Source organism: Macaca fascicularis, chromosome 7 (assembly GCF_037993035.2).
Source record: "Macaca fascicularis isolate 582-1 chromosome 7, T2T-MFA8v1.1".
In the NCBI taxonomy this organism is placed as follows: Eukaryota; Metazoa; Chordata; class Mammalia; order Primates; family Cercopithecidae; genus Macaca; species Macaca fascicularis.
Genome location: NC_088381.1, coordinates 160,916,844 through 160,933,204, shown reverse-complemented (window position 1 = coordinate 160,933,204; position 16,361 = coordinate 160,916,844). Strand labels below are relative to the sequence as shown.

The following is a 16,361-nucleotide window of genomic DNA, read 5'->3' as shown; positions in this document are numbered from 1 at the left end:
CACAGGTGATCGGACGGCAGGGACCATCAAGGAGGGGTGACCTGGGCTCAGGAGCAGAGCCCGTGTCCCCACCTGGCCCTGCCTGTGCATGGCCCAGTTCAGATGTGACTGGGGATGGGAAGAGGCAGGAACCCAGACGCCCTCGGCAAGTGTGCTTTAATCCCTACAAACACTCTGAGGCAGGCCAGCATTCCTATTTTACAGGTGAGGAAACTGAGGCTCAGAGTTAACAAAGTCATTTGCTCAAGATCCCACAGCCAGGAAGTGGCCCAGAAAGGAGTCCCCTAGGCAGACTGAACCTCCCTTCGTCCCTTTGCCCAAATCCAGTGCATACCACTCCACTCTACGTTGAGAGGGGAAAAAATTCAGAGGGAAGGGCCCAGAACAGATTTATTTTTCTTTAGATAAATCTCATACAGATTATGTTACAGTCAGGAGTTCTCAGCTTTCACCAAAAGGTCAGAAGTTATTGCAGTTGTGTCCAATGGATAGGATGGAGGAAGGGAAACTTCTAGAAAGCTGCCTGTGTTCAGAGAAGGAGTCGTCAATGTTTAAAGTTGTGAGGCTGCCCTGCAGAGGACGTTCCAGGGCAGGGAGGAGTCAAGAGTACGAGACAAGGTGCGTGGAGGGGGCGACAGAGTGGCCTGGGCTTGGGCAGGCTGGAGGCTGCCTCCCTACCGGAAGCAGCATCCGGGCTGTCTGGCCAGGACTTGCCAAGGGGACAGCAGAGCCAGGACCACAAGGTGTCCTGGGGCCAGCCCTGCCAGCCGATGTCTCAGCCCCGCCGCAGTGCCTGCAGCTGGTGGGCCACTTTCTCCAGCTCCGCCTCGATGGCCGACAGGCTCTCCAGCTCCTGGTCCTAGGAGAGACATTGGAGGTCACTCAGGCCAGCCTGGCCAGTGGCACGGAAGGCACAGTAAGTCAGAAAGGCACTGGGTTAGCTGTGTGGCCTTGGACAGGTGGCTTCGTCTCTCTGAGCCTCAGGGGCCTCATCGGTCATGGAGACAGTGATACGAGCCTGCTGCTCTCAGGATTATTATGGACAAGAAGGTGGCTAATGTCGGGGACCCTGTTCCCACACTGCGCTTGGTGGCCTCTTATCCAGGCGCCACTTCCTCTCAAATGGTTCTGGACAAGTGGGAGTCTGTTCTTTCAGGGCACATGGAAAACAAAGCTTACAGTGTCCCGAAGAGCCCCCTTCCCTCGGCCTGGCCCATGGGTGCCAGGACCTAGGGTGAGGCCAGCCCGGGGCTTCCAGGTCTGTCTGCTGCAGCCTTCCCACCTGGGGGGAATGGGGGGCCTGAGGCAGGGCTGCATGCTGGGGGAGCTACCCCACGTCGGCCTGCCTAGGGCTGGTCTTTGATCCCTGGTCCTGATTGTGAGAGGATCCCAAGCTCTGGCTGCCCAAGTTCAGGGAAGCAGGACCCCTCCTCTGAGCCCTGTTCTATGCCCCAGTCTCCAGAAGTTTCCAGGCCTCAGAACTTGGACCTCCTCTGAGCCCTGTTCTATGCCCCAGTCTCCAGAAGTTTCCAGGCCTCAGAACTTGGACACCCACAGAGCATACCCTCAAGACTCAGAGCAGGAGCGCAGGGAAGGCTGCCTCCCTTGACCTGGGAGGGGTCATTTTCCCGGGGTCACTGCCAGATTTGAGGCTGCCGAGGGCATCCTGGCCCATGGACCCCAACATTGATCATTGCAGGCCATGGAAATAGACCCTGCAGCCGCTTCGTCTTGGAGCAGGCCCTGGGGCAGGTATTCTGTGAGGCTGGGGTTTCTATGAAGACCCTTGGGCTGTGTCGAGGAGGCCCCGACCCCATCCTGTCCACATGCCTCAGGGGTCCCATTTCTCTGCCCTGTTGTCTGGAGCTCCCTTTGCTTGTGGAGAAAGGAAACTGGTGGCACCTCTGGGCCCCCATTCTCTCCAGCTTTGTCCTCAGTCCCTCACCCTGGGCTCCCAGGCACAGGGGCAGATGCCCTCTCCTGCTCCAGCTGCCAACGTGGAGCCTTCTTCCTCTCAGACTGCCAGGCCCAGAGAGGGGGTCGGGGACCCAAAGAAGGGGCCGCACCCTCTTCTAGGTGAGCAGAGAAGAGCCTTGGGGTCGGGGCCACGGACGGGTGTCAGCTTTCCCACAGAGCCCTGGTTCCCACCTGGACACTAAGGCTTGAACCAGGTATCCCAGCCGCCTACCCGCCAGGGACGCCAACTCCCACCCTGCTCCTGTGGGCTGTGTCCCCACGCCCCATTCATCTTCTCCAGGGTCGCTGGTTTTCAAAGCCCTTGTGTGTTCCACTCATGGTAATGAGGTGGGCAGGGGAGACTCTTTACCTGCCCACCCAAGAGGCTCAGAGGAGGGGAGTGACCCACCGAGTCCACGCAGCCAGGAGGAGGCAGAGCCCAGGTCTTCCGGCTCACATCGTGTGGCTCCCACCTGATCCCCACAGGCAAGAGGTCCCCGGCCCTACCCCTGCCCTGCCCCGTTACCCTCATGGGCCAGATGCAGGGCCTGAGCCTGGGAGGAGGCTGTGCCTGGGTTGCCTGGGGGCCAGGAAGAGACACGGCCAGACCCACCACATGGTTTTTCCAGGGCACAACCTGTAAGGCTCCCTACCGCCTTCGGGACAAAGTCCCCACTCGGTACCTCCCCTGTTGCCACAGGCTGATCTGAGCTCCTCCCACCTCCCAGCCAGCTTTGCTGGATGCCCCCTGGGAGCCAAGGCATTCTCCTGCCCTGAGAGCCCCCGGTCTGAGCATCTCTCCATCCCCAGACTCCAGGGGGGCCGTGTCCCCTCAGTGGGGTAGGAGCAGTGTGTCTGGGTGTGGCTGCCCCTGCTGGACCCACTCTCCGCGGCCCAGCACCGAGCTGGCTCCCGCCCCATACCAACCTCTGGTCTGCGGTTGGCACTGCCTTCCTCCTCTTTCTTCTCCTCAGGGTAGCCTCGAACCTGGAGGGGCAGGCCCGCCTCAACGCTGTCCTCCTGGGAGGATGGCCTCCAGCCTTGTCGCAGCTGTGGCCCAGGGCCCCTGAAGCCGTAGGCCCGGGCCCGGAAGGAGAGCTTCATGGAACGGTCCGGGTTGTCCTCCTCCTCCTCCTGCCCCTCCAGCCGCTTCTCAGCCGTCAGTTCCTTGGCCAGCTGGTCCATCTTGCTCCAGCGTTTGGAGTCCTCCCACTCCTTGGAGAGCCGCTCCTCTTCCTGCTCCAGCTCCCCGCTCTTCCCACCCCGGAAGAGGCCTTGCGGGGCCCCCGCCATCTCCTCCTCCTCTTTCTGCTGGGAGTACTCCTGCTCTCCCTTCCCTTCGGGGACCTGAGCCTCCTCAGCCCCAGGCTTCCCAGCTCCATCCACAGCCAGAGCCTCTGACCGACCTGGAGCAGCTGGTGGGCAAGAGCAGGAGAATGGGTGGGGGACCACCATTTTCCCAGTCTCTGCCACTCCCCGGGGGCCTCTGCTGTGGCCACTTTTAGGGCCACAGACCTTGGCTCGTAGGGCCCAACCCAGCCTCTCCACAGTGATGACACTTAGCGGGAAAAACCTTCTTGATACCAGGCTTTGCAAGACCCTCTCAGCTCAGAGTGGTGGGTTAGCTGGAGCCTGCCTCTTCCCCTCATCCTCACCCCAGAAGCCCGACAGCTGGAGAGTGAGGAAAGACCCGCAGCGGGAGCCAGGGCCTCTCCTAAACCCTAGTTGAAGCTGACACTGTTCCCAGATCAGCCTGTGCCCTCCTGCCATGGTCTCTGTTCCCAAAGCCAGCCCTTCCATCACCCACCCCTAGCTTCCAGGGTTGGTGGGGGCAGGCTATGTGGAATAGTAGGAAATGCATGGTTTTGGAGTCAGAGAAATCTGGGGTAGAACCTCAGCTTTTACTACAAATTAGCTGTGTGACCTTGGGCAAGTTACTTAACCTCTCTGAACCTCATTTGTCCAAGTGGGAAATGGAGCTAATACCTACATTTGAGGGTTGTTATGAAGGTGGAATGAGGTTATGGAGAAGGCTCCCCTCCCACCCATCCCCGTCTCCCAGATGTGTTGGTTGAGGTCTCCACCATCATACGTACTTTCGCCTTTCCGGATCTCCTTGTAGCCAAAGCTTGGGTGGGGCTTCAGCGCTGCAGTGGGGCTTTCTTCCTCAGGGACAGCCTCCTCTCCAGCCTCGGCCTCCTCCTCCTCCTCCTCCTCTTCTCTCTTTGCCTGCCACCCTGGCTCTGCACTCAGGCCCTTCTCTCTGTCCACCAGACCCTGAGAGAGGCCCTCACTGTCCCCCTCGGCCTGTGGGGCTGTGTATTTCTGGCTGGGGAGGCTGGCTGGAGGGTGGGTGTTGGTGGCCTCCTCCTCCTCCTCTTCCTCCCCGGGGGCCTGATTGTTCCCCTCAGTCTTGGACTCCTGCCTGGGCTCCGGGAGGGCCTGGGGCCTGGCTCCGTCTGTGGCTTCACCACTTTTCTCTGCCTCCTTGGAATCCTCTCTTTTCTCCATAGCATTGTTGGAGGACGGCTCTTCCATCGCCTCTGCAGACACAGCACAGCCAAGTCAGGCCCTGAGGACCGGACCACGTGTGGGGCCTCCCCACAGGCTAATTTCAGATCGTACTCATTATGTTTCTTGGCTTCCAGCGAGCCCAGCCCAGACAACGATTAGGGTTACCCCTCTGTCCATGTCCAGGCTTGATCTGAGCACAGCTGGATTTGTTTCTTTCTTTTTAATCTTTTAAAACAGGTTATTATTCAAAGAACAAAAAACAAAAATCCAGACCTTAAGAATTAATCCAGGAGATAAAGCCTGAACTGAAAATTAATATGTCAGCTGTGTGTTCTTGGGCAAGTTGCTTAACCTCTCTGTGTAAGAGGCACCATGTCTGCAACTTCATTCTCCCCTCCATGTGGGGCTTCTCTGTCTTCAGCGTCCTGTGAAAGGGCTCAATTCTGCAAAATTTTAGGGTTTCATTAAAAGGTATTTTATTGTGGCTGCCTTAAAGACAGCCTTTGAATAAGTAAAAATTCCTCCCGTCATTAGAATAATGACCACTGAACAAAGTACTGTCAAGTACATTCCACCATCTGAGCTTCACCAGGACTCTGGTGAAAGGTGCTCCCATGGCTATTTCACAGAAACCCAAAATGATCTGCAGAAAGGTAAGATGACCTGTCCATCTCACGCATTTTGCAGGCAGCAGAGCTGAGCCTGGAACCCAAGCCTCCAAATGCCAAGTTCGGGATCTCTTTGCACTGACACATGGCTGCCTGCCTCATTAAAACTTCAGCCAGTGTGAGGGCACCTGGGCCTCACTTGAGGGCTTTCCCTCTCAGCCCCAGACGGGAGACACCGGGATACAGCTCCTGAACACCGGCCTTACCGGCCCATCTTCTACATGGAGAGCAGAGGCCCCACGGGGCCGGTTTGTGGCTCTCCCCAGGCAGGGAGGATGGCTCAGAGTGTCACTCTGACCTAAGCCATGACCTCTTGGACTCCTAGAAGCTCTTTGGTTTCAAGAAAGATGATATGGGTTCATTTCACATTTCACACCTACTCTGTCTGTGGTCCTCCTGCATCCTGGCTATTCTGAGGCCCCACCGCTTCCCAGGAGGACACGCACTGGGGGCGGGGCTCTGCTACAGTGGCCACTGAGTAGACCCAGAGTTGAAGTTGTCCACCTGCCATGCCAGAGACCTCCTGCCCTAGAGTGTCAGCCCCTGTTCTGGGCAGACGGGACCCAGCGAGGGCTTTGGTGTGACGCAGGCCCAGATTGAAACCCCTGGTCATGCCACTCACCTTGGGCAAGGGACTTAGTCTGGGCAGCACTTTCCCCACTTGTAGCGAGAGGGAAATAAGGGATTATGGGTGGGGCTCCCAACTCATCGGACCCCTGGGTCCATCATAGCCACTGTTCCCATTGCCACCCTCCCTTCCCCACCTCTGGCCAGACTGGCTGGGACTGACCTTCCAACTCGGCCTGGCTGCTCTGGTTCTCAAGAACCTCCGAGAGTTCATCTTCAAAACCGCTGTGTTTCTTCTGCTGATGTGCCCTCTCCTTGGCGCCTGGTATGAGAAAGAGAGGGAAAAGTCCCATTGGTTCCAGCCCTGGCATATTCATCTATAAGAGTGAAGGCCTCCATTTCCCCATCTGTAAACTGGGTACATCATGTTCAGGGCCTGCCCAATGAGACACTGATGGGGCGGTGAAGGCTTGGCGTCCCTCCTGTCTCTCGGCTGGGCCCTCAGGCAGCCACCCTGCCTCGCCAGATTCAGCTTCTCCCCGGGAGGCCAGAGCAAGCGTGCTGTGGCCTCACACAGCCAGAAAGGCTCAGATGGAGCAAGGGGCCCAGGGGCAGGAGTTGGGGGTGGGGAACCCCTCAGGACCTGGCCGGTAGCTCTAGGAACCCTGCAGCAGGCAGTAATGGTGGCAGCTCTTGATTCAGGTAAGCCCTGCTACCCTTGGACGCTGTGAGTCCAGGCCCCAGGAGAAGGCCAAGCCCTGTGCCCACATCTGAGCCCAGGGTTGGCGCCTGCTGCCGTGACCCAGAGACCCCTCTCCCCCCACCGCTGCTGCCTCCTCTGACTGTCCCCACACCTGTGCCTGATTCCTGATGTTGGCCCCTCAGCTAGCCCAGCTCTGCGGTTGGTCCTCATTTCTTCCCCAACAATGGGCTTTCCGGGGCAGCTGTGGGCCAGGGACCACTCCCAGCCCTGGCCTCAGGCAACATGGGTTCCAGTTCCCTTCTGGCTATTTCCTAGCTCCTTGGGCAACTTGGGCTCTCCAAGAGTTGGGTGCTTATCTAGAAAACAGGGTTGCTGTGTGGTAAATGCTAAGACAGAGGCACACAGAAGATGTTACTGGAGCCCAAGAGGGAGTGGATGGATAGATGGATGGACAGAAATACATCCAGGACTCTGTTAATGGAAAACAGTCATATATACGTATATTGGATGCTGCTTACACTGGATACACATGTGTATGTGAATACAGATGTTTCAGGACACATTCTCCTATGATAGTCTCTGTTGACAATCTATTTAATTATTTAAATGTAATCAGTTAGTCATTCAATATTTAATTTTAAAGTTATCATATTGTAATAAAATATTTAATGCTTAATTAAAAAAAAAAAAACCCTAGTCCAAGGTCACTGATGCTGACATAACCATCCAGGTAGTAATAGTCCCAGCTGCCCCCAGCACACCCTGCCCCCTCCAACAACAATAGGAGATGGGTGCTTGCCACCCAGGCTGGCTCGTGAGTGGGAGGAAGAACAGTGTGTTAGCTTGGAAAAGGCCATAGGAATCCTATTGCTGTGGCTGTGTTTACACGCCTCCTCCCCAAAGCCCTCTCTGTTCTCACACATGGCCTGGTCTGCCCCAGAGGCCTCAGAGTGGGGCCCATCCTGGAGCCAGAGCAGCCTTCATACTCCCACCCTACCCCAGACACAAGCCCAGCCCTGAAAAACACTCTTGCTTCGTTGGGAAGCAGATGCTGGATTCATGCTATAATGCCCTGTTCTCAGGGAGAGACACACCACCACCAGTGGTCCTGCCCCGGTGGAAATTGCCACTTCCCACAGGAAGTCAGCTGGGGCTGGTGCAGGGCCAAACTCAGGCTTCCTGGTTTGCGAGGGTAGGGCTGTGCTTTGCGAGGGTAGGGCTGTGCTTTGCATCAAGCCTGGAAGGAGCTGGGGGGCTGGGCACAGAGGCTATCTGTGGGATGATGACAGCTTCACCCTCCACCCCAGTATCCTGTCCAGGCTTGGCTTGAATATCATCATCAGTGATGAACAGCTCACTACTTCATAAAGTTACTTCCTAAAATGACTGAACTGCAGAGGCCATGGGTTTTAGGGAAGCTGTATTTGGCATGTCTCTATTCACTATGTGACCTTGGACAAGTCACTCAACCTCTCTGGGCCTTGATTTCTTTAACAATATCAATAACAGATTGAGCCAGGTGGCACGGCGGATCCTGCTTTTCCGCTTTATAATTGAAAGGAAATGACAGTCCCAGAGAGGAACTTGCTGAACCTTCCACCACATTTTCTGACTCTCAGTTACTGGAATTTACCCAGAGTCATGTGCAGTGGCTGGAAAATACCTTGGAGAGCGAGGTCTTGGAGCTCCTTCAGTAAATTCTGATGTCTCAGAATGGAAAGGATCCGTTCATCTGCAATGGAAGAAGAGTCGTCATGGGTGGTTTCCAGAGAACGGCTGAGAAAGAGATTACCATCAATATTTTCAGCTGAGCACAAGGAATTTACTCTGGAAACTCAAAACCAGGGTGGCGGCAGCAAGACTGGATCTTGAGATAACACTTTTGAAACTACCTCCTTTCCAAGGTGTGTGTCAGTTTCCTACTACATCAGAGAAGTCAGCCACTGCCCCAGCACCCAGACCTTAGCCAAGGGCTGGCAGCCCCTGAGGATGAGTGGGGGTCTCTTTAAACACAATAGGTTCCCATCTCCATGCCTGCGCTCACACTGTCTACCACACCTGGACAACCTTGTCTTCATTTTTCTGCCCGTCGGTTTCCAATGTTTCTTTTAAAGCCCAACCCAAATGCTGCTGGCTCTATCCAGCAGTTAGTAAAAACTTGACTGGTTGCCTGGAAAGATTTTGTCCTTCTCACGTCCACCCATAACATTCCTTTATTCATCACACATCTAGAGGGTGTCTTCAGGAGCCAGAGGCTGTTCTAGGCACTGGGATACAGCACACAAAATCTTTGTCCATAGGGAGCTCACAGTCTGGGGGCTTGGTGTTCCAGCCCTGGTTTCATTTTGCCTGGAGTTCTAGTTAATTATGTTCATATGCATCCCCTCTGCCAGTCTGTAAGCACCTGGGCTACAACCCCTCCAACTGTCTATACACCTCAGACCCCAGTGCAGTGCCTGGACATGACGGGCACTCAGTCAGTGACTGTTGAGTTAAATCATTAATTCCACCAAAAGCCACACACCCATCTCCTAGCCTCCCAGCCCAGCAGGCAGCAGCCCTCACCCCTAACTTCCAGTTCATACCTCCTCGGAGTGTCTCGAAACACTCCTGGCTGACAGGCATGGGGCTGGGCTTGGAAAGTGTGTCGGAGATGACCTCAACGATGCATTTCATCACCTGGGAACAGAGTGCGGGGGCAGGTTGGGGTTGGTTTGATCATGGGGCTCAGTCCCTGGAGGCTCTAAGGTGAATTTCTAGTGAGGACAGAGGGTATTTGCTTTTGTCTTTGGGAGTCCATGATCCCTGGCTCAGGTACACAGCTCTGCTTTCTTAGCCAGACAGTGATAGCAATGATAATAGAAAACCCTTATACAGTGCTTACCACGTGTCAGGCACTCCAACCACATGGCCAGCAGGTTCCCCTCTAAGGTGGATCATGGTGAGAAAGGGGTGTAGGGAATGGTACCTGGTACCTTCTCATCCCCAAGTGCTATTTCTCTAAACATGAGAAAGCTGCTTGTGGGCACTAAAAGGATGTCTTACAAAAGTGCTCTGATCGTGAAGATGTCCAAAGGTCAGTTCCTCCAGGAAGTCCTTCTGGACTGCCCAGAGGAGACAAAGACCTTCCCTGTCTCTACCTTGTTTGGAAATAGGATGTAGGTTACTGTCTGCCAACACCCATGGTGTTGTCACATGCGAGGAGTCACAGCTTCATATTCTCACTCCATGTTCACCATGGGATGGATGAATCTCCTGGCGGCACGTGAGCAAACATTGACTACACCTGGGAGCACGTCCCAGGTCGACCACAGCCACGCCTCTGAAAGTCCTATCCTGTGCCCGCAAAGGTGCTGTGGATAATTAGGCCCCTGATAAATGAGTGATCTTTGATGATGGTGCCCACTGTAATGTGGTATCCTAGTTGTGTGATCTTGGACAAGTGACTTAACCTCTCTGAGCCTCAGTGTCCTCATTTGTAAAACAGGAATGAGAATACCTTCCCAACTGCTCTCCCAGGGTAATGAGGTACAGATGGAAAAACACTCTCTCGAGCATGGAGTGTCAGCACGCCCAGGGAGGGGTTCACAACTCCAGCCCTGCTTCCACAGCCGAGAGCTGAGTAGAGAGCAGGAGGTGTCAGACAGGCATCAGGCAACACCGGCGGGGAGTGAGCGGGTGGGAGGCTGTGTCTACGGGATGCCAAGGCAACCGGTCCAAGGATCCAAGATGGCAAACTGGCAAGTGCTCTATAATGTGTGTAGTCACAACAACATTATATGGAATCTTCAGGTCTTAACCAGCTGTTCTGGTGCCCCTGACCACAGACTGCTGGGTATAATATGGTGACCAGAGTGTCTTCCATGAGGGATCTGGCAAGGAGAGCCCAGCAGCCTGTACCCTGTATCTCCCTGCAACCCCGGACCTTGCACCGGGAATATCAGATAACCACCTGTTCGTGAGGGCATTTTCTGGGAGGCAGGAATTGGGTAAAGGGTCTGGAGAGGGATGGGGAGATCAGCAAGGCAGCTGTAGGAATAACAGTGCCTATTTACTAAGGACCTACTATGTGCTAGGCAATTCACATCCGTGATTCCTACTCTTTACACTTCCCCTCAAGGAAAAGGAGAAAAAGGCAGAGCTCAGAGAAATTAAGGAATTTCCCCAAGGTCACACAGCTAGAATGAGTGGTAGAGGTTTAAGTTCTGTCTTATCTGCAACTAAAACCTAGGAAATATAATTGAACAGAGGTTGGAATCCCTTGGACGGTTTCGATTTTAACTGTGGTGTCTACTGGAAGAAAATAGTTTCTGGGAAGGTGGGGAGTAGAAATTTCTCTGACCCTCAAGTGAAGATTTGGCTGAGCACTAAAGCCTGGAAAAAACAGCCCCAGCTCAGCCATGAATAAATTCCAAGTACACACCCAGCGTGGCGTGTCTCTTGCTGCTAGAGAAACCCCTACCAGCGTCTCCTAAGGTCCTTTCCTGGGTGACCTCCATGACTAGCCCCTATGGCGGGACCGTGGGTGCAGGAGCCATGATCAAAATGTTTTCATTGTGTTCCTTCGGGAGAGCCAGGGCTGGAGAGCCTGCTGGGTGTGGGTAGTTGCTGGCAGAGCCTTTCAGGGGGAAAGAAAGAGTAAAGGGGGAGGCGAGAGCCAGGCAGGCAAAGGCCATTTTTACAGGTCTGTGGACAACCACAACTAGAAAGAAGCCACCCCCACCAGCCCCTGGTGGGCCTACTGGATTCAGAGTGTTCAAGACAGCCTGAGGTCAGGCACCTTGGCCCAGTAGGTAAGATGCAGGCCTCTTCTGCTGCACATGCAGCTCAGAGGAAGCTGGGGAAGTCCCCACAGCAGGACAGCAGGGAAAGCAAGCGATCTTTGATATCTTCTTTTGCAAGCTGTCCCCACAGGCTCAGCAGCCGCAGTGCTGGCTCTTGGCTTTATGCCGAACTTACTCCTGCAGCTGCCCAAGAACTGGCTGTGAAGTGTCCACTGGAGCCTCCTACCCCTCATCCCCAGCACCCCTTCTTACCTCGGTGTCCCCTTTATTCATAGGGCTGTTCACAGGGAGGGCAGTGACTGGGAAGAAGAAGAGAGTGCTGGGGTCACTCCTCTGCTCCAAGTGGAGCCCAGTCCTTCCTGACTGGGCTCACTGGGGCCGGTCCACCCAATGCCACCCCTCAAAACTGCCCCCACCAAAAAGAGAGGCTGGGGCTGATTTTGTTTCCTTTCCCTGGTTGCTGCCCACAGTGGGGTGGTCCCCAGAGGCTGCACGGAGAGGTCCTCCCCCTCCCCCTTGGGAAACTCCTGCTCTGGAGCTGGTGTGCTCTGGAGCAGGGAGCGCTATCAAAACAAGGCCAAGGGCTGCACAGTGGGACTGGGGTGGGAGACAGATGAGGGGAAGGGAGAGACCCCAGAGGCGGAGGGGAAGAGATGGAGGAGGGGGATTGTGAGGGATGATATGGAGAAGTAGAAGTCAAGGCCAGAAAGGCGGGGAGAGTGAGATGAAAGGGGAAGAGGGATGGAGGGGTGCGAGCAGCCATCCTCCCACCTCCCCCCAATGACCTTGGTCGGCCACCGCGCAACCGGCACTGGCCCTGATGTAGCTGAGGCGCCAAGCCCAGACAAGGGGTGGGCACAAGGGGGCCTTGCCCCGCGGGGTTGGGAGTCAGGCCCAAGTGTCCTGTGGGTCCCGGGCAGAGGCCACACTGCAGGGTCGGGCGGGAGGCGGCGGCGCTGTCCGCGGTGCTGAAAACTCGCCGCGCCCGAAGGGAGATGTGGAGGGGCGCTGGGCGCCGCGCGGTGCCCGGACCTCAAGGTGGGCAGAGGAGCCCGGGACCCTCTCCCGCGAGCCCCTCGCTCTCGCTCACCTTGCCCGGCGCAGAGCAGAAGCGCCAGGACAGCGGCGGAGCGCATGGCGGACCCGGGCGCCGAGCAGCTGGCGGTGTGGGGCCGGGCACCTAAGCACCGGGCGAGGGACGGCTGGACCGGCGGCCGGGGTCTGGCTGCGGTGGCACCGGCGCGGGGCTGGGGGCGCAGCGCCTCGGCGTGCTTCCGTCTGTCGGTCGATCCTCCCGCAAGCTCCCTGCACGGGGCCCGAGTACTGCAGTGGGAAGAGCAGCAGCAGCAGCAGCGCCCGCGCGCCCCGCTTATATACCCCGACCCCGGAAATGACGTCAGCGGTGCCGCCCCCTGCCCCTTTCCCCACCCCCTGGGGGTCCTGTCCCCGCTCGCCCCACCTCTAACCTCATGCCTCGCTACCTCTGGCCTCCGCCGCTCGGAGCTGGTGGGTCTTAGCCGCGAAGCGGGTATCTGGTTTCTAAGAGGTGGCATGGGAGACAGGGGGGCTGTGGCTCATTCTCCACCCCTCGACGGTTCCACCGATTTGCCCTGTGTCCCTGCGCAAGTCACTCCGATCTCTGGACCTTACCTTCCTCCATGTGTACTGAGGTCCCTGGCAGCCCTAGCACCCCGTGCTATTTTCCCGAAGTGCCTCCTGCCCGGGGTGTGCTCCCCCTGGTCTCACAGGCTGCAGGCACGCCCATCACTCATGGCTCCCTCCAATATCTAGGAGGCTCTAGAGGGGCCTCTGATCCCCTGTCTGAGTGAGGCTTCTCTCTCTCTGGCAAGCTAGTTTTGTGCCTTCACACTTTGTTGTTGAATGTGTATTTATTTGAATAATGTTTAGTCATCATTACTTCCACAGGGCTGAGTGCCACACAATCTGGCACAGAGGAAACGCACTTGACAGGTAACTGTTGAATGTATCCATTGAAGGTTCAAACCATGGGTGAGTGAATCCTGGGCTCTGCACGCACATGGGAACCGGGGGCTCACTTTCACCAGGAAGCTTAAGCCACTGTTGGACACCTTTTGTTGGGTAGTGAGGGAGGAGTGGGGGCCAGTTCTTATTACATCCGCCAAAATAGGAGTCCTTGCAACACCTACTCATTAGCCCTAGTGCAACCCCTTAGGGTTGCCCTCTTGCCACTGGCAGCCCATCTGAATTTGAGAACAGCTCTCACCTCTTCCTGAGCATTCTCAAAACCTGGATGTTTTATGTAAAAGGTCAATTTCCTGGTTGGCTTCCCTTATTTCTGGGGCCCTCGATGCTCCAGCCACCTTGCTACTCTCACCCTCAGGGCCATTTTGGAAGCTCTTTGCCACCTGACCCCAGTGTCACAGGGAACCAGGGATCTGGGTGACGGTTTATCATTGGCTGGCATCGTCCAGAGTCCCTCCTTCCTGCCCACCCCTCTCCATCTGCTGCTGCTGCTTTCTACTAATACTTCCTGTCCCACACCTGTGCTCACACCTGTCCCTAAATAAGAACCTGGTGGGAGCTTAAAGGAGACTGAAATGGCCACATTCATGCATTTATGTATTCATTCAACGACCATTTGTTAAGCATCTACTATGTGCTTAGAACATCCTAGAACAGTACTCAATTGAGGGTACAGCATTAAACAGAACAGACAGGAGCCTTACGTTCTAGATGGTGAAGACAGAAAATGAATAAGAAGTAACATCCATAATTTGTCAGCAGGGAAGGGGAGGGCTGTGCTGAGAGAGGGTGTGGTTATACTTAAATAGGGTGAATCGGCTCATGCCTGTAATCCCAGCAGTTTGGGAGGCTGAGGCGAGCAGATCACCTGAGGTCAGGAGTTTGAGAACAGCCTGACCAACATGGTGAAACCCCATCTCTACTAAAACTACAAAATTAGCCGGCCCTGGTGGCACATGCCTGTAATCCCAGTTACTTAAAAGGCTGAGGCAGGAGAATCGCTTGAACCCAAGAGGTAGAGGCTGAGTGCAGTGAGCTGAGATCACACCACTGCACTCCAGCCTGGGCAACAAGAGTGAAACTCTGTCTCAAACAAACAACAACAACAACAAAAATGGGAAATAGAATGCTGGTTGCCAGGGGCTGAGGGGCAGGAGGAAACAGAGAGTTAGTGTTTCATGGGTACAGAGTTTGGGAAGATGAAAAAGTTCTGGAGATAGATAGTGGTGATGGCTGCACAGCAGCATAACTGGACTTAATGCCACTGAACTGTGTCCCTAAAAATGGTTAAGATGGTAAATGTTAGGTTGGGGATATTTTACCACAATAAAAAAATCACTCTCAATATCTTGTGGGGATGTTGACTGCAGGAAGGTGGCTGGTTCTAGCCTGGAGGATGGAGAGCAGGGGGCAGAGCTGGTGTCCTGGCCTCCCTGGAGGATAGAAGCTGTCCAACCAGCATCTCTGGGAGCACCACAGGCACTGGACCTGGTGAACAGGAGGGGAGAGGCACCAGAGCCCCTGCCAGAGCTTGGTCTTCTGGGATCCAGGGAGGATTCTCACAGATGTTCAGCTCCCCAGAATGCTCATTCCAAGAGAGGTCCCAAAAGTAGCCCTCTCTCTCCCCCATGGGGAGATGCAGGCTAAGAGCTGGCCGGGATCCCCTGGGGCCCCCCACAAGCCAGGCCTGAGTCTAACTCTAACAGCGCGGTCAGAGCCCTGCCCATGTCTCCTGGTGCTTTGAGGGCCCTGACCAATCTCCCACTGCTAGGATCTACCCTCTGTGTCCACACACAGGTTCTTTTTTTTTTTTTTTTTTTTTTTTTTTTTTTTTTTGAGACAGATCTCGCTCTGTCGTCCAGGCTGGAGTCCAATGGCGCGATCTCAGCTCACTACAACCTAGAAACCCAGAAGGCCGCAGAAAGCTGCAAGTTCAGGGAGTTACCCCCAGGAGCAGCCCTCAGCCAGTGTTATCAGGCTTTTACTTGTAAATACCCCTGGGTGGGATAGTTCTGAGGAGGATTTTTTGGTACCATTTCCCAGCAGTGATGTCTGGCTTCATAGTGCACACTTCATTGACAGCGCACACTTTATTTAGACAGCCCACACTTTATTGACAGCACACACTTTATTTAGACAGCCCACACTTTATCGATAGCATGCACTTTGTTGACAGCTCACACTTTATGACAGCGCACACTTTATTGACATTGCACACTTTATTGATAGCACACATTTTATTGACAGCGCACACTTTATTTAGCCAGCCCATACTTTATTGATAGCGTGCACTTTATTGACAGCACACACTTTATTGATAGCGTGCACTTTATTGACAGGGCACACTTTATGACAGCGCACTTTATTGACAGCACACATTTTATTGACAGTGCACACTTTATTGACAGCACACACTTTGACAGCACATACTTCATTGACAGAGCACACTTTATTGACAGCGTACACTTTATTGATAGTGCGCACTTTATTGACACTGTGCACTTTATTGACAGCATGCACTTTATCGATAGCACACACTTCATTGGCTTCCTTTCCCTTCCCGACCCCTTCACCCTCCAGCCCCATTTTCCCTCCCTGGTCTTCTACCAGGGATTCCTTATCAGCCATGTGGACTCAAATCCTTGTCTCAGAGAACCCAAGCTAAGACACTGACCTGCACCGGCTCTCTGTCTGAGGTGTGGGTGGTCTGACTGTGTTCCTGTTCCTCCAATGGTACTGTGACCACATGGAACTCAGTGCCCTTCAAGCCTTGTCCCTTCTCAGGCCCTGGCAGGTTTATTCTCTGTCCCTGGCTCTGTGGCTTGGTTGGTGTTAGTGTGGAGGGTGGCTCTTTAAACACCTGTCCTACCTAGGAGGTGTCTTGTCAGCTCCAGGTCATTGCAATGCCTCCGACCAAGGTTATGGCCCAAAAGGTGAGGGTGGGCCGAGGCCGGAATGCACTTGGTTGGGAAACTGAACAGGGCCTTCCATGAACCAAGGTGCAGTGACAGAATGAAGGGGTGGGCAGAGCCCTGGGCTCTAGGGTCAGCCTGACACACAGCCTATCCTGGGGCTGCTGTCAATTCCCTGAGCGGCCCGTGCCAGCCGCTTTCCCATGATTTCCCATGAAGAGGAGGATGATTGAATTGCTCACAAGTGTGTGAA

General features: G+C 54.9%; 1 protein-coding gene across 2 annotated transcripts; it reads right to left on the bottom strand.

Moving 5' to 3' along the window:
* Positions 1-372: 372 nt before the first annotated feature.
* CHGA (chromogranin A) lies at positions 373-12,537 on the bottom strand. Of its 2 annotated transcripts, none has more exons than XR_012416084.1 (8): positions 12,283-12,537; positions 11,445-11,491; positions 8,994-9,087; positions 8,072-8,140; positions 5,929-6,027; positions 4,053-4,499; positions 1,550-3,371; positions 373-1,488 (listed from the first exon to the last, which is right to left on the bottom strand). XR_012416084.1 is itself a non-coding variant. In XM_045396895.3 (8 exons), exons 1-8 carry the CDS (start codon positions 12,326-12,328, stop codon positions 776-778), a joined length of 1,374 nt encoding a protein of 457 aa, XP_045252830.2. In that variant the 5' UTR covers positions 12,329-12,537; the 3' UTR covers positions 373-775. The 2 variants fall into 2 exon arrangements, 1 of the variants encoding a protein (XP_045252830.2); XM_045396895.3 differs by having other exon boundaries at positions 373-859; positions 2,884-3,371.
* Positions 12,538-16,361: the final 3,824 nt, after the last annotated feature.